This window comes from Henningerozyma blattae, chromosome 1, assembly GCF_000315915.1.
Source record: "Henningerozyma blattae CBS 6284 chromosome 1, complete genome".
In the NCBI taxonomy this organism is placed as follows: Eukaryota; Fungi; Ascomycota; class Saccharomycetes; order Saccharomycetales; family Saccharomycetaceae; genus Henningerozyma; species Henningerozyma blattae.
The window spans coordinates 2,026,369-2,049,328 of record NC_020185.1 but is presented as its reverse complement, the minus strand read 5'-3'; the positions used below and the strand labels follow the sequence as shown (position 1 = coordinate 2,049,328).

Below are 22,960 nucleotides of genomic sequence, written 5' to 3'. Positions count from 1 at the left end.
GGATTTTAGAAAACTTAAATAGTTAGGCTGAAAAGAGTAGTTATGGATATTAGGTCCGAAACGTAAATCAGTTTTGCTAAGGTATACGGTCTGAAATTTAAAAAAACAACAAAAAGGCGTCTGAAATTACCGGACTTGTCAACAGCATTGATTTATATTTTTTTTATTAAGAATATTAAAAATAAGCTTATTTAATAATATTAACACAAGTCCCTATACAATATAAAATATTTTTTAAAAAAAATTTTTTTGGTCCTTTTAAATCCCATATAAATGATATCACAAGAGTTAAAAAAGGAATTGAGGAATGCATATGATGGTGTATTTGAAATTAAAGAGGAATTGGGGATCCATATTTATCCAATATTCCATAAACTACCAAGTAAGAAAGAATACCCCGACTATTACACGATAATTAAAAATCCAATGTCTTTGAATACAATTAAGAAAAGGTTATCAAGTTATGAAAATGTGCAATCTTTTCTAAATGATATGGCTCAAATACCTTGTAACGCGAAGATTTATAATACAGACGGTTCCCCAGTGTATCATTATGCCACTCTTTTTGAAAAATATCTTAAGGATACGGTTTTTAATAATTTAAAAAAATACTACCCGAATCTAATATACCCAAGTTCAGCCACTTTAACATCAAATAATTCTATGTCTGCTGATATTGTTAGAGATGATTCAATACTGTCAAATGAACTATTACCAATCTCCACGGCAGATTCCGCTCTTGCGCCACCTGATACAATTAATGCAACTACAAACACAAGTGCAAAAGAAAATCCTGATGTAGGTACTATCGAATCAAGTATTACTAATACAAATATAAATAATCAAAATGAAGATATTTTACAAATACAAGAAAATGCTTCTCCATCTGGTCTATCAATTACATCTTCATTCGCATCACCTGGGTCACATACTTCAACTAGTAAAAAGGACTTTAATAACTTAACCGTAAATACAGATACTTTAGCCTTGGTGACAGCTGCTTCCACTGTCACTGATTCTAATAGTAACAATTTGAATCAAAATAATCATTCAATCACCAACGATTATTTGAACATTAGTATAGATCCTTCATCATCAACTTCAAACACTAGCGCTAGCTTAAAGAAGGATAAAGATCCATCAAACGTTGTTATACAATCAAGAGAAGGTAATAGAATAATAATACAGGGTAAATCTCAATTAAATCCTGATCCTACGAATAAAATAAAAATTAGTAATTCTCAAAGATCTTTAGGGAAAACTCAAGCACCTGTAGCTCAAACAACGCAGCAACCACATATCCAACAATCTCAATTTTCAACACCTTCCACAACACCTACTCCTGTAAATCAACCTATTGTTAAACCTCAGACTTCAAGGACGCATATGAAACGTGGTAGACCTCCAGTTATTGATTTACCCTATGTTCAAAGAATCAAGAATGTTTTAAAAATGTTGAGGAAAGAATATGATAGCTCAAATGGACTACTAATTTCTAGTTTTGAAAAGTTACCTGATCAATCAAAAGAGCCATTATATTATAGTGAAATTGCGAATCCTATTTGTTTAGATGATATTAAAAAAAAAGTGAAGGCAAGAAAATATAAAGATTATGAAGGTTTTCAATCAGATTTTAACCTAATGTTAAAGAATTACAATCAATTTTACCAAAATAATCAGACAAATCTAACAATTTCTAAACTTTTACAAAATTCTTTTGAAACATTATCAAATTTTGAATTATCTAAACCTGATAAAGTTTACTTACCTGAAGGTGATATAAGATTGCCATTGGATGAAGTAGAAGTTAACGGTAAAACTTATAAGATTGGTGATTGGGTTTTAGTGAGAAATCCAAATGATATCTCAAAGCCAATTGTTGCTCAAATATTCAGATTGTGGAAAACAAAGGATAATAAGAAATGGTTGAATTGTTGTTGGTATTTTAGACCAGAACAAACTGTCCATAGGGTTGACAGAATTTTTTATAAGAATGAAGTAATGAAAACTGGTCAATATAGAGATCACGTCATCGAAGATATTCAACAAAAATGTTATGTAGTCCATTTCACTAGATTTCAACGTGGTGATCCAATTTTAGACATTGATGGTCCATTGTTTGTTTGCGAATTTAGATACAATGAAAATGATAAAGCATTTAATAAGATTAGAACTTGGAGGGCATGTTTACCCGAAGAAATTCGTGATGTCGAAGAAGAAACAGTTCCTGTTATTGGTAAAAAGTTTTTTAAATATCCATCACCTATAAAGGATTTGTTACCTGCAAATGCAACAGTAAATGATCCAACACCAGAAGCTACAGTGGGTGCACCTAACTCGCCACCTTTAATTGGAGCAGTTTATTTAAGGGAGAAGTTGCCCCGTGATGACTTAGGTGAATATTCTACATCTGATGAATGCCCTCGTTATATTATTAGACCGAATGATCCTCCAGAAAATGGTATTATAGATAAAGAAACTGGTACTATAGTTGTTACACAGCAAACACATCATAATTCTGCTACTAAAACAAATTCAAATGTAAAGAATATACCAACTATTAACTCGCCCCTTATATCTCAGCCTAAGATCACACAGAACTTCCAACCATTAGCAACTGTAAAGGCTGCTAATACGGATATAAGTTGTCAACCTCCATTAATAACTTCACCCACTTTTGATCCTCATCCTTTGAGGAGAAAAATAAAAGCTTCTAATACTGCCAGTACTACTAACGTCATTAAAATCGAATCATTAAACGAATTACAAGCTAAGCAGATAAAAAAGAAAAGACTACGAATGTCGGAAGATAATGTTGGAACTTTGATTAATAATTTAGTGCATAAATGTGCAAAGCATAATGTAGGCAAAATTGTATCTGACTATCCATCAGGTTTCTTATTATCTTCAGAAATTTTAACATCTTCCTTTCCTGCTATTAATTCTATTCATGTTACTAATTCTAACATTTATTCTAGAAGAATTGACCAAATTCATAAGCAAGATGGTAAAATCGTATGGTTCCGTGGTCCATCAGTTAATATTCAAGAGCGCTATATTAATTCTGGAAGTGAACATTTGGATCAACCCTTGAATAAATGGTTCCCTAAACATAAAAAAAACAAGTTGAATTTAGATTATGAAGAAGTTGAAGAAACTATTGAAAACGATCCAATTAGGGGCGAAGAAGATTTAACACTTCAAGATGGTCTTGAATTTACAAACTTGAATGAAAAAAATGACGAATTAATGGTTCAAGAAACTGCTGCATTAGTATTACAAGAATTAGGTCTCACAAGTACTGACTTCGGGGATGACAATTTAAGTTTATTATCTGATAACAATATGGATACCCTAGGACTGAAAGAAAATGAGCATAATTTATCGACGTCTTTAAGTTTGGATACTCCAAAGGAAAATAGAAGTCAAGATCAAATTGAACCAATGGAAGCTACAACTGATACATTAGACAGGGTTAACAAAGATGAGATTAATAATGATTCTGAAGAAATTGACAGTGACGACGAAAATGAAACCCTTCCAAAAACATTCCCTCTTGGATTACGTGCGTCTGCAAGCTTTATGGCTTATAAATTAGAACAAGCCGCAGTCTTTGAAGAACAATTAATTTAGCGAAATATATATATATTTTAATAAGATTTGATTAGGACTTGAAAAAGATTTAGGCTTTTTGCTTAATCTAACTGTAGTGGGCCAAAGGCCACTTTTTCTTCGTTGAACATGGGCAATTCATGAAAAAAATTTTGCGACTCCGACAACTCAATTTTTTTTTCAATTATTAGGTCAGAGTCAAAAAGAGGAATTATAATTCCCTGTTCATCGTCATGTTTTATTGGAGTGGTTATTGTAATACTGGAATTCCAATCTGCTCAGAATTAGGTGATACAATAATTTAATTTTTTTTTCGATGCCTTTGTACTGTGCTATATAGAAAATAATATATATTAGTAATATTTTGTATGTAATATATATTTCACTGAAGATACACAGGGTTCTTATAGAGATAATTTAAAAGGGCGAATTTTTTTTCATTTCTTAAATTTAAACTACTAATCTTTCAACGCAATTTAGTTTAAACATCTAGGAACTAAATACAAAAAATAGTCAGAGAACCATATTGAAGATTAATTGTTTTAAAATGTCAGAATTTGATAAGTACAGTACACCTTTATCATCTCGTTACGCCAGTGATGAGATGTCTGCTATCTTTTCTCAAAGAAACAGATTTTCTACTTGGAGAAAATTATGGTTAAATCTAGCTATTGCTGAAAAAGAATTAGGTTTAGATGTAATTACTGATGAAGCCATTCAACAAATGAAAGCACATTTAAGTATTACAGATGAAGAATTGGAAAAAGCCAAAATTCAAGAATCTATAGTTAGGCATGATGTCATGGCTCATGTCCACACTTTTGGTGAAACATGCCCAGCTGCAGCTGGTATCATTCATTTAGGTGCTACATCTTGTTTTGTTACTGATAATGCCGATTTAATCTTCTTAAGAGACGCCTATGATTTGGTCATTCCAAAACTGGTTAATGTTATTAACAGATTGGCTAACTTTGCATTGGAATATAAAGATTTGCCTGTCTTAGGTTGGACTCATTTCCAGCCAGCTCAATTAACAACTTTGGGTAAAAGAGCTACTTTATGGATCCAAGAATTATTATGGGATTTAAGAAATTTTGAAAGAGCTAGAAATGATATTGGCTTAAGAGGTGTTAAGGGTACTACAGGTACACAGGCATCATTTTTAGCATTATTCCACGGTAATCATGATAAGGTAGAAGAATTAGATGAAAGAGTGGTAGAATTATTAGGGTTTGATACTGTCTATCCTGTCACCGGTCAAACTTACTCTAGAAAAATTGATATTGATGTAGTATCTCCATTAGTTTCATTCGCAGCAACTGCTCACAAAATGGCTACTGATATTAGATTATTAGCTAACTTAAAGGAAGTGGAAGAACCTTTTGAAAAATCACAAATTGGCTCTTCAGCTATGGCATATAAAAGAAATCCAATGCGTTGTGAACGTGTCTGTTCGTTGGCCAGACATTTGGGCTCCTTGCTTAGCGACACTGTTCAAACTGCTTCAGTTCAATGGTTCGAAAGAACATTGGATGATTCTGCTATTAGAAGAATCTCATTGCCAAGTGCTTTCCTAACAACCGATATCTTACTTACAACTTTATTGAATATATCTTCTGGATTGGTTGTCTATCCAAAAGTTATTGCTAGAAGAATTCAAAGTGAATTGCCATTTATGGCCACAGAGAACATTATTATGGCTATGGTAGAAAAAGGTGCCTCACGTCAAGATGTTCATGAAAATATTAGAGTGCTATCTCATCAAGCTGCTGCAGTTGTAAAAGAAGAAGGTGGTGATAATGATCTAATTAAGCGTATTAAGGCAGATCCATTCTTTAAGCCAATTTGGGAAGATTTAGATGCTTTACTAGAACCTTCAACTTTTGTTGGTAGAGCACCACAACAAGTCGAAAAATTTGTAAACAGAGATGTTAAGAAGGCCTTAGCTCCCTTCCAAAATATGATTAATGATAAGAAGATTAACTTAAGTGTTTAGTCATGCGAACCTCTTCTAATTTTATATATTTGATTATTTATTTTTTATTTCTAATTATGTATTCTTTCGCATCGTGTATATTTGGTGAGTTAATAATAAGACTTTTACAACGAATTTCATTTATTTTATATTGGGATTTATACGTTTATTATTGATTTGAACTTGCTTTGTTTTAGTTCGTTAAGAGTCGGCCTTTATTTTTGGAACAATTTTTTCTATAAAATATGAACCTCAAAGGGTGGAAAAAGTCATCTGAAAATACATACAAGATACGAATTAGGGTTTTTCAATACTTAAGTATACTTGTATTTATAATGGTTCGATATTTATTGTCTCATAGAGTACGACATGTGAAGTCTATTGCTATCCATAATATTTCTCTCATTAAGAAAGGCATTTCTAATCCAATAAAAAGTAATGAAATTAATACTAATTTGTTTATGACAGTGCCATGTTTCTTCATTGTAGAAACACTTGACGGTGACTGTATCTATATTAGTGAGGTTCAGTCGTACTCTTCTAGATGTTTACAATTCAATGAATTACCGAATTTTGACTGCAGCTTGTCTGGTATTAATTTGAAAATAGTTTGCAAACTACCTTCTGAAATTCTTACAATAACTAGTAAGAAAGATACTTGGTGTATTTTAAAAGAAATTGTGATCGATTTAAATCGGTTAAGACCCATAACTGATAAAGATGCTATTCAAAGTGTGAATATGCCATCTTTTGAATTATGTGACGGTATTTATACTTTAGCAAACGTTAAGTTATTGAATCTTCACAATTCTACAAAAAGGGGGCATATCAGATCTAAAAGTAGTATGAAAATAAAAGAGGTGAGTTCATTTAATTCTTTATTAAAACTCAATAAAGCATTAGATTATAACAAACAAATAAATGAAGAAAAACAGGAATTCGCTAATAGGTCAGAAAGTTTGATTGGAAATGTGGATAAGAAGGAAATGTGGAATATACAAGAGTTAAAAATGTATATTAAGCAAATAAAGGAAAGTATTGAAAAAAAAAACTCTATACGAGAGCACTTAGAAGAGGTTTTAGGAGCAAATTTAAATAGTAGAGTAATATCCACGTCATCAATGGAAAATGAAGTGGATTATGACTATGGCAATAAATCATCCAAATTAATTCATATCAATAATCGTCTCCGAATATTTAATCTCCTACGATTTGAACAATTGATAAATATTTTTTACTATTCAAAACTATTTGAATCAAATACAAAACTAATAACTATAAGAGATTTCACCGTTTCAGGTGAAAATTTATATGATCGAATACACTTTCATCTGTTAGACACCAAAAAGATATTGAAATTGTTGAATCATTCAAATGAAGATAAAAATTATATAAATATCCATTTAGGATATTATCTTTTGTTCGTTAATTTGCTGACAACTACAATTTGGAACATCCCGATGCCTTATCAAATGAAATATGTTGGTAATCGTTCTTTAATTAACAGAAACTACCCTTTATATTTCCCTGAAATGATAAATGAATCAAATGTAGATTCTTTTGTCAAAGGAATGTCATTTTTTAATAAGAACATAATTCAGGTACGGCAATATTTAAAGTATAGATGATATTTAGATGACCATTGCATAACCTTTAGATAATCTCGAAATATTTTTGTACTCAATACGCTGGTTATCGAAGTTATTGAGTAGAAAATTAAAAAATATGAATTTGGTTTGTATATTAATAATCAATTTTTTTCAGTTTACTTACTAGCGTTAGTTGAGTTTGTATCATTTGTTGTATTATTATCTATGTTAGGTCTGTGATCTCCAGTATTAAGTAGGCCACTTGCATTATTATCTTCTGGAGCAGGTTGGTGAGGAACTCTGTGAATGACAGTATGTGGTCTGCGTAATTGATCTAAAGTCATTTCTTTAACTTTGCCTCCTCCCCTTAAATATACCTTTGTAGAGCCTGTAAGCTTCCCACCTTCGGTATTTGAATTAGTTGGCTGGTTATCTTCTGCGTTACTCATTATTAGATAAATTATAAGTATATATATGTATATCGGTGTGTATAGGTGTGTATATGTAGAATATAGTTGTTTTTTTGCTTGTAGAGTATCTAGAAATTTTTGTTTCTATTATCTGAGTTTGTTTTTCGTATGACTTTTTCTCTTTTACCAGTAATGAAGTAGAATGTGAATAATTCATAACAATGTGGGTTACCGATACTTCTAAAAAAGAGGAGAAGGCACCAAAAAAATAAACATAATCGAAAATTATTAAAATATAAGGGCAAATTCGTAAGTAACCCAACAAATTGTGTGTATGAAAATTATTAATACTTTCCTTATAGTACGATGGACAATGAGATGTTTGTAGAGCAATTTTTGAGAGAGTTGAATTTAGAAGAATATTTGGGTACTTTTCTGGAATATAACATCAAAGAAAAAGATCAAATAAAGAGTTTAGATCGAGAGATTTTGCAAGAAATAGGGATTAAAAAGATTGGAGATCGACTACATATTCTAATTAAGGCTAACAGGCTCAAAGATACTAAGAAGCAAAATGATGTGGATCAAATACAGGATCTAATTAAGAAATTTAATTCTTTATCTATGGCTCCACACTTTGTTACTGATGAATTGGTGCTAGATAAGTCATCTGTTATATTTATACTAAATGATGGATCTGCCAAAAAGGTGAATATTAATGGCTGTTTTAATGCAGATTCTATTAAAAAGAGACTAATAAAGAGACTTCCGCCTGATTTACTAGGGAAGAGTCCTGAAGGAGATAGCATCTTTGATTCAAAACATTACGATGTTTTTATTGTTGATTATACTAAAAGTGTTCTACATTTATTATATGATGTCGAATTAGTGACGATATGTCATTCTAGTGATCGTTTAGAAAAGAATAGGTTAATATTTGTATCAAAGGATCAAACACCAAGTGAAAAAGCTATATCTGTTTCTAAGAAATTATTTTTTAGAACTTTGGGTGCAATTAATAGATTATATCCAATGAACGATAATTTTCCTACCCATTTTGGTTACAACTCAAATAAATTTCATGATTTGGACCCTTCTATGAGAAATTTGCAATATAATTCCCCCGATAATCTACCAATTGAGAATGGTAATAATAAGATACGTACCATATTTAATCAAAGGCCGACTAGTGAGTACATATCCACTAATTTACGTGGATATTTCCCTCAAGCTGATATGAAGAGTTTAGAGAAAACATTAAAGGATGCTTACAGACAATCTATTAGGCTTAGTGTATCAAGAGGGAAAGTTCCAAATTATGAGACTAATAATATTGGGGATATTTTATTAAAACATTCAAGTGCTGTAGATGTAGCACTATTGAATAGCCTAAGTGACGGAAGTGAAGCAAGAAGTATACCTAATTTAGTTAAGAAGCCATCTCATTGCCCTGTTGATGAAAATGATATGATTAAACTAGTTTCTTCAGAAGCTACGGATGACGACGAAGAAGATACGGGGATGGTATCATTGCCTACAAAGATATCAGCTCCAAAGGCTTGGCTCAAAGGTGCTCGTATTGGATCTGGTAGTTTTGGAAATGTTTATTTAGGTATGAATGCTAATACTGGTGAGCTTATGGCAGTCAAACAAGTAGCATTAAAGCCTGATATGATAAAGACCTCTAAGGAATCTATGCATGCTAGCCCGGTTAAAGTAACAAAAGAAACTAGTGATATACATAAAAAGATGGTTGATGCTTTACAACATGAAATGAATTTATTGAAGGAATTACATCATGAAAATATCGTAACGTATTATGGTTCTTCACAGGAAAATGGAAATCTCAATATTTTCCTAGAATATGTCCCAGGTGGATCTGTTTCTTCAATGCTAAATAATTATGGGCCTTTTGAGGAATCTTTGGTCATAAATTTTACTAGACAAATTTTAATTGGGGTAGCATATTTACATCAAAAAAACATTATTCATAGAGACATTAAAGGTGCAAATATCCTGATTGATATCAAAGGATGTGTTAAAATCACTGATTTTGGTATTTCTAAAAAACTATCGCCAATCAATAATCCACCCAATAAAAGGGCATCCTTACAAGGCTCAGTATATTGGATGGCACCTGAAGTTGTAAAACAAACTGCAACCACAGAGAAAGTTGATATATGGTCTACTGGCTGTGTAGTTGTTGAAATGTTTACTGGTAACCACCCATATCCCGATTTTTCCCAAATGCAAGCCTTGTTTAAAATCGGTACCAATACTACACCAGAAATACCATCTTGGGCAAACGAAGGAAGTCAAGATTTTCTAAATAAAGCTTTTGAGCTGGATTATCAAAAGAGACCAAGTGCAATAGAATTATTGCAACATTTCTGGCTGGACACTCATATATTATAAAATCTAATTTAACGAACTCGGTATGTACATTACATATTTATAAGGAATTTTTATATAAATCATAATTATTTTTGATTACATTTTTGAACTTTCAGGGTCCTTGTAACCTGTCGATCCAATTCTGTTATTATTTCTTTTCCTTTTTAGTTCCGAGTTTCACAGACATCTACGTATCGTGTTTTGAAAAAGAAAAGCTTTAACAGTAATAAAGATTTAATTGTAGCATTTAAAAATAAAAATAATATTTTGGAGAATGTACAAATTATTAATACACATATATATAAATATATACCTGTGGATTTCGTGATAGATAAAAAGTAAAAATATTAAACAACATATTATCAGACAATATGGGAAGGAAAAGAGTTACTTATTCTGCAGGTGATAATTTGGAATTATACCAAACTCCAGAAGAAATTGTGCAAGAAAGCGAAAAAAAAAAAGAAGAAGAGGAACTTCGAAGATTTATGCAACATAATATGAAGAGTCCTCATGGATCAAACTCTTCTCTAGGAACTCAAAACCCTACGACACTAAGAGATGATAATTATTCACATGCATCACCATCCACCCAATCCTCTATGAACTCACCGCATCACCATCATCATAATCATCATCATTCTCATCACCAAATGCCTACCCAAAATCATAAAATACCTAATGATCTATCACATAATGTCAAAAACACAAAATCTCAATCTCCACCACCAGTAACGTTCCCACAACAACGATCTCGAGTACCGCCACCTCCAATAGGTATACCACCGTCTATTCCATCAGCTTCGAGAAAACCTGTGGCCTCTGTAGCATCAACTCCAGCTATTCATAATAATACCAACTCCAGACATCAGGAAATGTCTTCAATAGGTCAGAATCGGGATGCAAAAAGCACTAAAGACGCTAAGGACACTAATTTTGCCGTACAATTATTTATAACTCATGATACTCGTAAAAGAGGCCAACTAACTGCAGACGATTTACAAAATATATTACAAAATGATGACAGCAGCCAATTCTGCCAGTCAACTACTGAAGCACTCGTGGACTTGTTCGGTGTTTCTAGATTTGGTGTCGTCATCCAAGAAGAATTTGTTTCGTTGTATAAGAAAGTTAAGTATTGGCGAAAAATATATGTAGATAATGATATTAATGGATCACATACTATCACAATGGGTGAGTTTCACAATTCTCTATTGGAAATGGGCTATGTGTTACCCTCTGAGGTTAGTGAAAAACTGTTTGATCGTTATGCTCGATTTGTTAACCATGAGAGTGATTTAAGAGCTATGAAATTTGATCGCTTTGTAGAAAGCTTATTGTGGTTAACACGACTCACAAAGGTATTTAGAAAGTATGATGCCAATCAAGAAGGCATTGCTACGATTCATTATAAGGATTTCATTGACTGTACACTTTTATTAGGAAGATTCTTGCCTCGTTAGAATTTTTATAGATATGTATTTTAAAAAAATTAAAATAGAAGTGTTTATATTGGTAGTTAATTATTATTATTCATTTTCGTTTTTTTATAAGGTGTATGTATCCGAAAAAGACTTTTTATTTAGTTTTTTGTAATACACTATTCATTTATATGTAAAAATTACATGATAAATATAAACTCGGAATATTTTAATTTTGTGACACAAATTTGATTGTAAGAAATTAAAATATATGTAATAAAAATTAAAATAATAAAAAATAAGGTGATGACAATTCAAATAGAAATGAAAGTTTTTTTTTATCAGAAAGATTATACTTTTAACCTTCATACTTTAAGAATTAAGTTATAACTAACTAAAAAAATGACAGAATCTTCCTTAAAACTGAAAGCAGAAGGTGAACCTGGCTCTTATGAGGCACCAGGACCATGTGATACTTCAACGTTTGTTAGTTCAAAAGTTAGTCATAGAGAAACTCTTTCAACTGAAAATACAGAAGTTGAATTAGAAGATATGCTGGATATAAATTCCAAGAAAACTGAAGACATAAATTTAAAACTCCTTTTTGATCTACCACCTTTAAATGACTGGAAAACTAAAAAGAACGTCAAGGAAACAAAAACAATTGATGAGAACTATTCAATTGGGATTGATATGATTCCACATCAAAGGGAGCTTCTAACCCAAAATAGAGGTATTAATTTTACCATGATGGTTGCAGGTCAAGTTGGTATAGGTAAAACAACATTTGTGAATACCTTATTCAATTCAACTGTTTTGGAACATAATTCTGCTAATAAAAACAAGGCACAAAGCCATACAAGAACAAAATCTATCATGAGTTATAAAACCCAGCTGATATTTGATAAAACAGTCTTAAACCTTAATATTATTGACACACCTGGTTTTGGAAGTAAGATTGACAATTCTTTTTCCTGGGTAACTTTGGTTGATTATATTGAAGATCAAACTAGAAGGTTAGTATTTCAAGATGAGCAACCAGATAGAAGTCTTAGACAAGATAATAAGATTCATTGTTGTTTATATTTTCTAGAACCAACAAATAAGGGAGTTGCCTCGCTAGATATTATCACAATGAAAGCCTTAGCACCTAAAGTGAATTTGATTCCAGTAATTGGAAAAGCAGATTGTTTAGATGAAAATGAATTGGAAAATTATAAGGAAACTGTTAAGTCTATTTTGAAACGGTATAACATCCAACCATGTCAATTCTTGAATAAAAATGATAAAAGTTTTTCTGAATTATTTGACAGTATCCCATTCAGTGTTATTTGTTCTGAAACAATGGTTAGAAACAATGAGAATGTGTTAGTCCGTGCCAGAAAATATAAATGGGGAACTATAGAAATTGAAAACTCGAAACATTCTGATTTTACAAAATTAAGGGAATTATTAATAGGAAAGCATTTAGTTGATTTTGTAACTAGTGCTGAAATATATTTTGAAAAATGTAGAACAGAACTATTAACAATAAGACTACAAGGAGCTTCAGAAGCCCTGACATTAGAAGACCAAGATTCCATTTTACAACAACAAGAAATAGATATTCTCAAAACTCTTAATTACGATAATTATGACTCAAATGGTCTCAAAAATTATGCTTGCTATCAAATATTTAATAAAAAATATGTTCAAGATGTTTTAATTCAACAAAAGCAGGAATTCCAATTTACTAAGGAAGAAATGAGAAAAAAACTCTCCCTTGTATTTGAACTGAAAAATGAGAAATTCAAAAATTGGGAGAATTCGTTAGAAAAGAAACAATCAGCCTTTAAAAAAATGGTAGAATCTGAAAAAAGAATTCTTTATGACCTGAACAATGAATGTGAAGCTTTACAAATGCAAATATCAAGTGTACAAAACAATAATAATTCAAGCAAAGAGGCTATTAAACAGAAAGTTTAACAATTTCCTAGCATTAGCTAGTTGCTCATATAATAATATTATAGAAAACTTTTGTGTTTTACTGTTATGTAAATAGATTTCTGCTAATGTTTAGGGTTATTATTTGAATTGTAAGAACAGTAGTAACTTTTTCTTTTTTCTAGGAACTAGAGGTTTTTCAAACCCTAAACATTTCACATAACAATTACCCGGCTAGCAATTTTAAAAAACTATAAAATGCTAAAAAGTTTCAATTTTTCTGTCTGGTAAACATTTTATCACTCTATAAATATGAATAAATTAAATAATCAGCAAAAGATTCTCTTTTAAAGAGGACATAAATCATCATGCAAAAGTATTTGCATAATGTCTTTATACAATGACATTTATTGTGCTTCTGTCCTTTAATACTTTAAATAAAGTGAACTCAAAAAATATATTGCTTTTGATATGATGAATTTTTTTGATCTACATGTTTTTTTCTGGCATCTCTAATGCTAGAATGTGACGTTTAAGTACCGATCATTCGATGAATATACCTTTTGACAACTATCTGAATCAACTGCATAATTTTCTGTTTTTATCTCATGTAAAAGTTTTTATAAATTTCCCTTCAAATGACTTGGCCAAGTAACGTAATAAGTCTTGAAAAACCTCTGTATACGATTTTATAGGCACACTTTCCGTATTGAAAAAAAAAAGGAGTAACTTTAAGATAGCAAATGCACTACTAATGTAATTCTGGGCTATTACATACAATATATATCTTTATTATTATAAAAGCCTTACAAAATTTAGGCTGATCATTATTTTCTAGTGTAAAGGCACTTTTAGAAATATGGAAAGTAATTAATTAATCCATATAAGTAAGCTATTTCCGTCAAAACTTATTTCTCATTACGTGCGTTGCAATTCCTGCTCTCAAATGAAAATCAATAATCATTCTGTTCTGATTAGGGCTAATTGTTAAATTACTGAATGGACGTGCAATATATCTAGGGAGCCCATAAAACACCTGACCCTCTTGAAGCATACACGGTTTTATCAAATTCTGTTCTAATGACTTCTTTACCATCTGTAGATGATTGCTTTTCACCATTTTTCAACATTTCCTCGTTGAACTTTTCACTTTCTTTAAAAATTTTAGCATCTAATTCCTTCGAAATGATAGTATCAGCCATAACTACAGAACACCAGTTAATATTACAAATAAATGCTAAATCACGAATTTGTTGGTTTTCAGTAAGTAATATCCAATGAGCATTTCCTTCTTCCATATGAGATTTGTAAACACAACTTTTCAATAAATTCTTTAATCTTCTTGGGATCTTCATTAAAGTATCAATATCTTTTGGAACGCCATTTGCTGATTCAATAACGTCTTGCCAAGTTATAATATCTAAAATATCAGAAAGTTCGATGATTAGCTCGACATCTTTGCCATGCTTGCTAGTTAAAGAATCAATAAATTTTAAAGCTTCACGGGCCATAAAGCTTTTCTTTTTAAATTTTAGGAATTCTAATTCTTTTAAGGTATAAGTAGGTATATATAAATTTAATTTTACCTTATTATCTGTATGAGCACACCATCTTTTAATGTTACCTAAACCTTTTTCGAAGGCAGATGCATCCAAAATGAAATTATAAACATTCACCATAGATGTGATAACTGAATATTGTTCTTTGCTTTTAATTGGATCCTAATACAATTATTGATACTATAAATACCAGTAAATTAACGAGTAGAGTTATTTATAGGATATTTAATGTTGCCCATAAATTAGCGAATTTTCCTGGTTTATCATAAGACATCGTATTTTCTTCAATGGGCGCTACGAATCTTCGGACGGAAAAAATTAACATTAAACAGTAGTAATATACCGCCAAAAATGACAATAATTCTTTAGAATGTATCAATAGTATCTCTAATACTCTAAAAAAAAGTAAAAGAATGCTAAAATATCGAAAAAAAATTAGAAAAAAAATATGAGAAGTGACTTTAAAATTTATCAATTTTAATGTAAGATGATATTAAATATTATACATGTATAAACGAAAAAGTTAATGAAAAAATGACAAAAATGAGAAGACATTTAACCAACCCATTTTCTAGCGGATAAAAACAAAGATATCCAAGGACCATAACCACCCCATTCCTTGTATTTTTCTTCTGGATACCAAGAATTTGCTTCTAGTCTTGATACTCTTTCTGGATGTGGCATCATGGCCAAAATACGCCCATTTGGTGATTTTACACCAGCAATACCATGAACTGAACCATTTGGATTAGCAGGGAACTTCTCAGTAGTATTTCCATAGTTATCAATGTATCTTACACTACATAACTCTTCTGATTCAAAATCTTGCAATTGAGACTTTGAAGTAAAAGTAGCTCTACCTTCACCATGTGCAACAGCAATTGGAAGTTTGGATCCCAACATACCGTTAAAGAAAACATTACTGCTCTTTGCAGTTTCATTTTGAACAATTTCAACCATACATACACGTGCTTCATATTGTTCACTATAATTTCTTTCAAATGATGGCCAATTTTCACATCCTGGTAAAATACTCTTTAATCTACTTAAAAACTGACAACCGTTACAAGCACCAAATGCAAATGTATCTTGTCTTTCTTGGAAAAATTTAACAAATTGTTTACGGACACCTTCATGGTAAAGGACAGATTTAGCCCAACCAGCACCAGCACCAAGGACATCACCATATGAGAAACCACCACAGGCAGCTAAACCAACAAATTCATCCAAGTTAAATCTGTTTTCAATTAAATCAGTCATAGTAACATCAATAGCATTAAACCCTGCAGTTTGGAAACACCAAGCCATTTCCATTTGACCATTGACACCTTGTTCTCTTAAAATAGCAATTTTTGGTTTGGATACAAATAGTTCTTTAATTATTCTGAAATGATCTTGAGGGTTATAAGTAACAGAGTAAGAAAGACCTGGATCATTATCATCATTAATTGTTAAGAATTCTTCTTCTGCAGTTCTCGGATTATCTCTTAATTTTTGAATTTGATAACTAGTGGAAGACCAAATTTTTTGTAAATTAGCTCTTGTATCTTCAAATATTTTACTACCATTATTATCTGAAATAGAAATAATTTGAGATTGGAAGTCAGGCTTACCAACAATTGAAATGTATTCATTAGAGATACCATTCTTGAGGAAATATTTCTTGAATTCTTCATATTTGGATTCTTTAATTTGGAAAACGGCACCTAATTCCTCATTAAACAAGTTGGTGAAAACAGAAGCTTCATTATTGAAAGTACCTTTAATCTTCAACCCACAATGAGACGCAAATGCCATTTCTACTAGAGTTACAAATAACCCACCATCAGAAATATCATGATAAGATTGAACCAAATCTGTCTTGTGTAAATCAATTAAAGTGATTAAGAAGCCTTTTAAGATTTGATTATCATAAACATCAGGACTAGTATTACCGACTTGATTATAAACTTGCAGTAAAGCAGAACCACCAAGAGATTTTTCACTTTGTAATGCTGACATATCAACATGTACCAAAATAGATGGAGTAGATGTCTTTGTCAATAATGGAGTCCATGTGTTAGATGTATTATAAACAGGAGCAAAAGCAGTAATGTTCAAAGATAATGGAGATGTAACTTCATTATCGCCCCATTTTCTCTTCATAGACATGGAATCCTTACCAACAGGGATAGCAATGTCCAAATCTGGACATAAATCAAGACCAATAGCTTGGACAGCTTCATAAAGTTTTGAACCTTCACCTAAATGAGAAGCAGCAGACATCCAATTTGCAGATAATTTAACATGAGATAAGGATTTTACATCAGCAGCAAACAAATTCAATAAAGATTCTGCTACAGATAATTTAGCACTAGCAGAAGCAGAAATTAAGGCATTGATAGGTTTTTCACCCATTGATAAAGCTTCACCAGTAGTTATTAATGATGGACCTAAGGAAGTAGCAGTGACACCAACATCTGCTACTGGAATTTGCCAAGGACCAACAAATTGATCTCTATCGATTAAACCTGTAACAGTTCTATCACCGATAGTAATTAAGAAAGATTTCGAGCCAACGGTTGGTAATAATAAAATTCTTTTAACAGCTTCATCTAAAGAACCAACTTTTGATAAATCAGGTTTTGGTAATTTTAATGGTTGAGTAATTGTATTTCTTGAGATCTTTGGTGGTTTACCAAATAAGACAGACATATCTAAATCGATCGGAGTTGAGCCTAATAATGGATCCTCTACAATTAATCTTTCTTCAGCTGTAGCATGACCAACTACTGCATAAGGAGCACGCTCTCTTTCACAAATATCTGTAAAAATTTTCAAATTATCTGGAGCAATAGCTAAGACATAACGTTCTTGTGATTCATTACACCATATTTCCATAGGAGACATACCAGGTTCTAAAGATAGGACTTTTCTAATATTAAATTTCCCACCTAAATTATTATCATGAACTAATTCAGGTAAAGCATTTGATAAACCACCGGCACCTACATCATGAATGGATTGAATTGGATTATCAATATCTAAAGCAATACATGAATCAATGACTTGTTGACAACGACGTTCCATTTCTGGGTTACCTCTTTGTACTGAAGCAAAATCTAAATTGGCAGAACCTTCACCAGTAGAATTTGAAGAGGCTGCACCACCACCTAACCCAATTAACATGGATTCACCACCTAAAACAATTAAACAAGCTCCAGGTGTTACTTTTGTATTTTTCAAAGCAAATTGTGGTCTAACTGTACCAAATCCACCAGCTAACATGATTGGTTTATGATAACCTCTAATTTCTTCTTGATTATTAGCATTAATAACTTTTGTAGTTAAAGTTCTAAAATACCCATTAATACAAGGTCTACCGAATTCATTATTAAAAGCTGCAGAACCTAAGGGAGCTTCAATCATTATATCTAATGCTGAAGCAATATGATCTGGTTTACCTACATCTAATTCCCAAGGTTGTTTAAAATTTGGAATTAATAAATCACTTACAGAAAACCCACTTAAGCCACATTTTGATTTAGAACCTCTACCAGTAGCACCTTCATCTCTAATTTCACCACCTGAACCAGTAGCAGCTCCTGGAAATGGTGATACAGCGGTTGGATGATTATGAGTTTCTACTTTAATTAACATGGGGATTTTTTCTTTTTTAAATGACCATTCCTTTGTAGAAGAATTTGGAGCAAAGAAAAACCCTGAATTATTTGTATCAATAACTGCAGAATTATCAGAATAAGCACTTATAGTAAAATTTGGAGAATGATTATGAGTATTTTGAATCATTTTGAAAAGAGAATCTTTTAAAAGTTTATTATCAATAGTCCAATTAGCATTAAAGATTTTATGACGACAATGTTCTGAATTAACTTGAGCAAACATAAATAATTCTACATCTGTTGGATCACGATTCATAATTTTGGTAAATACATTAATTAAATAATCAATTTCACCATCATCAAGAGCTAAACCAAATTCATTATTTGCCTTTTTCAAAATATCAGTAGGATTTTCATTATCTTTTGTTAAGGGGACATGTAATAAAGGTTTTGGTGATTCATGAGAAAATAAATCATTAGCTAATGGTAATTGATTAATAAATAAAGTTTGAGTCATTTTATCAAAAATAGAAGATAATGAATTTTCATTCAAAATTGTATTGATGGGGAAATTAGGGATGGTTTTGATCAAGATTGCCATACCTCTTTCTACTCTATTAATCTTATCGTTAAAATTACAAACGTTTAAAATGTTTGTAGCTTTAGAAGACCAAGGAGAGATTGTACCGATTCTTGGCAAGATACGAATTAAATAAGTATCATTATCATTTAGATCTTTAGAAATCCAATCATTTATAACTGAATCATACAATTGAATGGATAATGAATCATCCGATGAGATATTTTGTTTGGAAAAAGTTTGATCATAATCTAATAGATTTGTTAGGATTTGTTTTTCATCAGAAGTTAATGTGACGTTTTCTTTCAAATCAATATAATGAATATAACATGATTTTATATCTTTGATGATGTTTACGCTATTAGCGGTTAGATTTAGATTATTGATTAGATTATCAGTTCTGAATTGTGAAAGAGCTATCGGACCGGGGAGAGTTAGTACATTCATTTGTGATTGGGTATTTGAAGTGTAGTCTTTAATGTATCGATTTTCTTTTCTTTTTTTCTTTTCCTTTTTTTTTATTTTTTATTTTTTTTTGGCAGATTGCGTATAGTCAATTTTTATATACAGATCTTTGGAGATATTTGAGCGGCCTTAATAAAATTAGAAGTTAATTAATTAAATTTATTTATCTACCCGATTAATTTTTTTGACTCGGTATTAACTTCGGAGAATTCTTTAGTTAATTTGGAGAGAAAGAGCGAGAGGAGACGAAGTAAAAAAAAAAAAGGTCTTGGATAATTAGTTTTTTTTTCTTTTCTTTTTTTTTTTTTTTTTAATTTTAATTGAGTAAAACAATGGGAAAATTATAGATAACAAGATAAATGACTATTTGCATATTTTATTGATAAGCGTTTAAGATAGTAATTACTATGACTCTGTTACTAAAGCAAGTTTCAGACTGTGTGAGATATTCATGTAGTCAATTGAATATTTCAAGGTGAGAAATCTATTAGGAACTTTGTAAAAGTGAAGAATGATATATAGGATGTCTTGTGATATTGGGACCCTGAAGTTGTCCAGTATTCAAGATGGTATTGAATTTTTCTTTATAAAACTAATTTACATATGCCCATCGGGAAAATACATAGCGAGATGCGATTAAATTTTGTTGCGTTTTTAAAAAAAAAAAAATAAAAAAAAAAAATGGTAGTGATGATATGAAAGAAGTGAAAACATAACAAGAATAATACGGTTAAAGATGGTACAAAAAGCGTTAAAAGTGAATAAAAAAGTCAAGAACCCACGCCGAGTGACCAAGAAACAGAAAAACCTTCGTAAAGCTGCTCCTTTGATCATCAAATCGAAGAAGAAGGGATTACAACATATGAAGAAGTTGAACAAGAGTGCATCGTTGACGGAGTCTACTGAAAGATTGTTATCGAGTAAGATAGGTCATTTAGAGTTGTTGAAGGGCACCCGTAAGGAGATTGAAAAGGGCAAGAATAAGAAATAGAAGAGGTGTATAGTATATAAATGTGTAGCACGTGATGTGATGTGATGTGATGTGCATTTGCATTTGCATTTGCATTTGCATTTGCATTTGCATTTGCCTTTGCCTTTGCATTCGCATTCGGATTTAATTGTATATTTAATAATAAAAGAAAATAAAAAATAAAAAAGAAGGAGAACATAACAATATTGTAATGTAGTGTAAAGATGAGAGTAAGTCAAGAACGCAAGATGGATTTTGAAAAATTATTAACTCAAAGTATTCAAGAACACAAATACTGGCAATTTAATGCTGAGTGGTGTAAAGATTGTAAATATTCGAAAAGAGTTTACGAAAAGATGAACATTCCTCAGGACAAGATTTATTTTTTCGAGATCAGTGGGTATTCCAAAAAGGAACAGAGTGAATGTAGAGCTGCATTGAAGAAGATTATTGGTACTGGTAATTTGCCTAGCATTATGATTGATGGTAAATTGTGGGGTACTGAGAAGGAGTTGCATGAGCTGGAAGATAAGGGGGAGTTGCAAGAGGAGTTTGTAAGAATTGGATTGTTATAGTGTGTATAAGTATGTAGCCCTAATTTAAAAAAGCGGTGCGCGAGAGCAAGCACGAGTTTTTGAAAAAAAAGTATAAAAGGAAGCGAATCGGCGATGGAAAAAAGATCGTCGTGTATCTGACGACAAAAAACAGCGAATAAAGAAACGAAAAAGAAACGAAAAGAAAATGTATGTAAAGAAATATTGCATACACCTTCTTCCGAGTATACAGAATCAAATTAACAGTAGTAGACAGTAAATATATTCTATTCTGGAGAATAAGTATATTCTACGCTAATATTTGTATTTGATACCTTTGGTATACTGGCTATGGTTTTACAAATCTTTCGAGACACTTGTAAGACTTTTTCGATTGTAATACTAACAATTACGAATTGCTGATGCGCCTTTTTTTTCTGTAGATGACACGTACATCTGTTTTGAGCGATGCTTTGAATAGTATCAACAATGCCGGCAAGACTGGTAAGAGACAAGTGATGATCAGACCTTCTTCCAAGGTTGTGATCAAGTTTTTACAAGTTATGCAAAAGCATGGTATGTAAATTGGGCGAAGGCGAAAGCGAAGGCAAAGGCGAAGGCAAGGCAAAGGCAAGGCAAAGGCGATAGTGATTGTAGTTATGATTGTTATTTAACCCCGGATTGATAACTGGATGATGTGATCGGATATCAGTCCCATATTGTCTTTTAAGTATCCGGGATAGCAAAATTGGGAAATGCTTTTTACACGATGTGATGCAACAACTGTTATTATCGTTTACTTTTCCCGTACAGGCTAGTGCCTTGAACAATCGTAATCACACTTACATCACACTTGCACTGTGCTGCGCTTGAACTTGCACGAGAGTAAAATAGTATACTAACAATTCAAACTGTAATTGATTTTACATAGGATATATTGGCGAATTTGAATATATTGATGATCACCGTTCTGGTAAAGTTGTTGTTCAATTGAATGGACGTTTAAACAAGTGTGGTGTCATTTCACCACGGTTTAATGTCAAGATTGGCGACATGGAGAAATGGACGGAGAATTTGTTACCAGCCAGGCAATTTGGTTATGTCATTTTGACAACATCTAGTGGTATCATGGATCACGAAGAAGCTAGAAGAAAGCATGTTGCGGGGAAGATTTTGGGGTTTGTGTATTGAGGTGGCGAGTGGGGGCGAGTGGGGGTGAGTGGGGGTGAGTCGAAACAAATAGGAGCGAGTAGAAGCAAATAGGAGCGAGTAGAACACAAACACTTGTCCGCCATTGTCTGGATTTATACCTATATACGTCTATACGGATATACAAAGAACAATACATATGCAAGTACAAAATGGATATACTACTAATTTGCAGTCTCAAGTTGCGATAGCAAGTTAGTGAAAAATACCACAGTGGGTTGAAAGCCAAGGCAATCGGGTCTCGGCGATAAGCACTGCGCCCGATTGGCCAAGAGGCGCACGGAAACGGCGGAAACGGCGAAAACAACGCGGGACTGGTGGCAAAAGCGGGCTCTGCAGGGCCGTCTGTGCGCCGTGTGTGCCGTGTGCGGCAGTGGCTGCGGAATTCCTCCCTGCACGCCAGGCCCGCAGGGCACCTGGCCAGCCGGCTCTTAATCCTCTGCGGCTGCAATTCCGCGCTCGACCTCTGCGCCTGCGCCTGTGTCTGTGTCTTGGCCTGTGCCTGCACAATTCTAAGGGTCACCGTTGCCGCCACGCACGGCTCTCAAAATACCGCAGGCCCGGCCCGCGCTGACGTCTTCGCGGCCGCGCCGGTGCCTTCCAGCCGTGCCGNGCCAGATCTTCGTCCTGCTCGCACACCCCGCTCGCACACCACAGGCACGTGCGTAGGCCCTGGGATAAGAAAAAAGAAACGCCCACACGCAGAAGAAGAAGAAAA

At 32.4% G+C, this 22,960-nt stretch overlaps 12 protein-coding genes across 12 annotated transcripts; 9 read left to right on the top strand and 3 right to left on the bottom strand.

Moving 5' to 3' along the window:
* Positions 1 to 273: 273 nt before the first annotated feature.
* Positions 274 to 3,633, top strand: RSC2 (Rsc2p; the record flags this gene model as incomplete). Its single annotated transcript, XM_004178093.1, has 1 exon — positions 274 to 3,633. One exon carries the CDS (start codon positions 274 to 276, stop codon positions 3,631 to 3,633), a length of 3,360 nt encoding a protein of 1,119 aa, XP_004178141.1.
* Positions 3,634 to 4,159: 526 nt separating this feature from the next.
* Positions 4,160 to 5,608, top strand: ADE13 (adenylosuccinase ADE13; the record flags this gene model as incomplete). Its single annotated transcript, XM_004178092.1, has 1 exon — positions 4,160 to 5,608. The coding sequence occupies one exon, from the start codon at positions 4,160 to 4,162 to the stop codon at positions 5,606 to 5,608; it is 1,449 nt and encodes a 482-aa protein (XP_004178140.1).
* A 314-nt stretch (positions 5,609 to 5,922) lies between these two features.
* Positions 5,923 to 7,215, top strand: VPS38 (Vps38p; the record flags this gene model as incomplete). Its single annotated transcript, XM_004178091.1, has 1 exon — positions 5,923 to 7,215. One exon carries the CDS (start codon positions 5,923 to 5,925, stop codon positions 7,213 to 7,215), a length of 1,293 nt encoding a protein of 430 aa, XP_004178139.1.
* A 137-nt stretch (positions 7,216 to 7,352) lies between these two features.
* TBLA0A08300 (uncharacterized protein) lies at positions 7,353 to 7,625 on the bottom strand (the record flags this gene model as incomplete). Its single annotated transcript, XM_004178090.1, has 1 exon — positions 7,353 to 7,625. The coding sequence occupies one exon, from the start codon at positions 7,623 to 7,625 to the stop codon at positions 7,353 to 7,355; it is 273 nt and encodes a 90-aa protein (XP_004178138.1).
* A 327-nt stretch (positions 7,626 to 7,952) lies between these two features.
* STE11 (mitogen-activated protein kinase kinase kinase STE11) lies at positions 7,953 to 10,001 on the top strand (the record flags this gene model as incomplete). Its single annotated transcript, XM_004178089.1, has 1 exon — positions 7,953 to 10,001. The coding sequence occupies one exon, from the start codon at positions 7,953 to 7,955 to the stop codon at positions 9,999 to 10,001; it is 2,049 nt and encodes a 682-aa protein (XP_004178137.1).
* A 350-nt stretch (positions 10,002 to 10,351) lies between these two features.
* On the top strand, positions 10,352 to 11,443 carry PEF1 (Pef1p; the record flags this gene model as incomplete). Its single annotated transcript, XM_004178088.1, has 1 exon — positions 10,352 to 11,443. One exon carries the CDS (start codon positions 10,352 to 10,354, stop codon positions 11,441 to 11,443), a length of 1,092 nt encoding a protein of 363 aa, XP_004178136.1.
* Positions 11,444 to 11,803: 360 nt separating this feature from the next.
* On the top strand, positions 11,804 to 13,366 carry SPR3 (septin SPR3; the record flags this gene model as incomplete). The annotated part of the gene is made up of 1 exon (XM_004178087.1): positions 11,804 to 13,366. One exon carries the CDS (start codon positions 11,804 to 11,806, stop codon positions 13,364 to 13,366), a length of 1,563 nt encoding a protein of 520 aa, XP_004178135.1.
* Positions 13,367 to 14,340: 974 nt separating this feature from the next.
* Positions 14,341 to 15,003, bottom strand: NMD4 (Nmd4p; the record flags this gene model as incomplete). The annotated part of the gene is made up of 1 exon (XM_004178086.1): positions 14,341 to 15,003. One exon carries the CDS (start codon positions 15,001 to 15,003, stop codon positions 14,341 to 14,343), a length of 663 nt encoding a protein of 220 aa, XP_004178134.1.
* Positions 15,004 to 15,438: 435 nt separating this feature from the next.
* Positions 15,439 to 19,512, bottom strand: ADE6 (phosphoribosylformylglycinamidine synthase; the record flags this gene model as incomplete). The annotated part of the gene is made up of 1 exon (XM_004178085.1): positions 15,439 to 19,512. The coding sequence occupies one exon, from the start codon at positions 19,510 to 19,512 to the stop codon at positions 15,439 to 15,441; it is 4,074 nt and encodes a 1,357-aa protein (XP_004178133.1).
* Positions 19,513 to 20,266: 754 nt separating this feature from the next.
* On the top strand, positions 20,267 to 20,521 carry TBLA0A08240 (uncharacterized protein; the record flags this gene model as incomplete). The annotated part of the gene is made up of 1 exon (XM_004178084.1): positions 20,267 to 20,521. The coding sequence occupies one exon, from the start codon at positions 20,267 to 20,269 to the stop codon at positions 20,519 to 20,521; it is 255 nt and encodes an 84-aa protein (XP_004178132.1).
* A 227-nt stretch (positions 20,522 to 20,748) lies between these two features.
* Positions 20,749 to 21,075, top strand: GRX8 (glutathione-disulfide reductase GRX8; the record flags this gene model as incomplete). The annotated part of the gene is made up of 1 exon (XM_004178083.1): positions 20,749 to 21,075. The coding sequence occupies one exon, from the start codon at positions 20,749 to 20,751 to the stop codon at positions 21,073 to 21,075; it is 327 nt and encodes a 108-aa protein (XP_004178131.1).
* A 401-nt stretch (positions 21,076 to 21,476) lies between these two features.
* RPS22B (40S ribosomal protein uS8) lies at positions 21,477 to 22,224 on the top strand (the record flags this gene model as incomplete). Its single annotated transcript, XM_004178082.1, has 2 exons — positions 21,477 to 21,609; positions 21,965 to 22,224. The coding sequence occupies 2 exons, from the start codon at positions 21,477 to 21,479 to the stop codon at positions 22,222 to 22,224; spliced, it is 393 nt and encodes a 130-aa protein (XP_004178130.1).
* Positions 22,225 to 22,960: the final 736 nt, after the last annotated feature.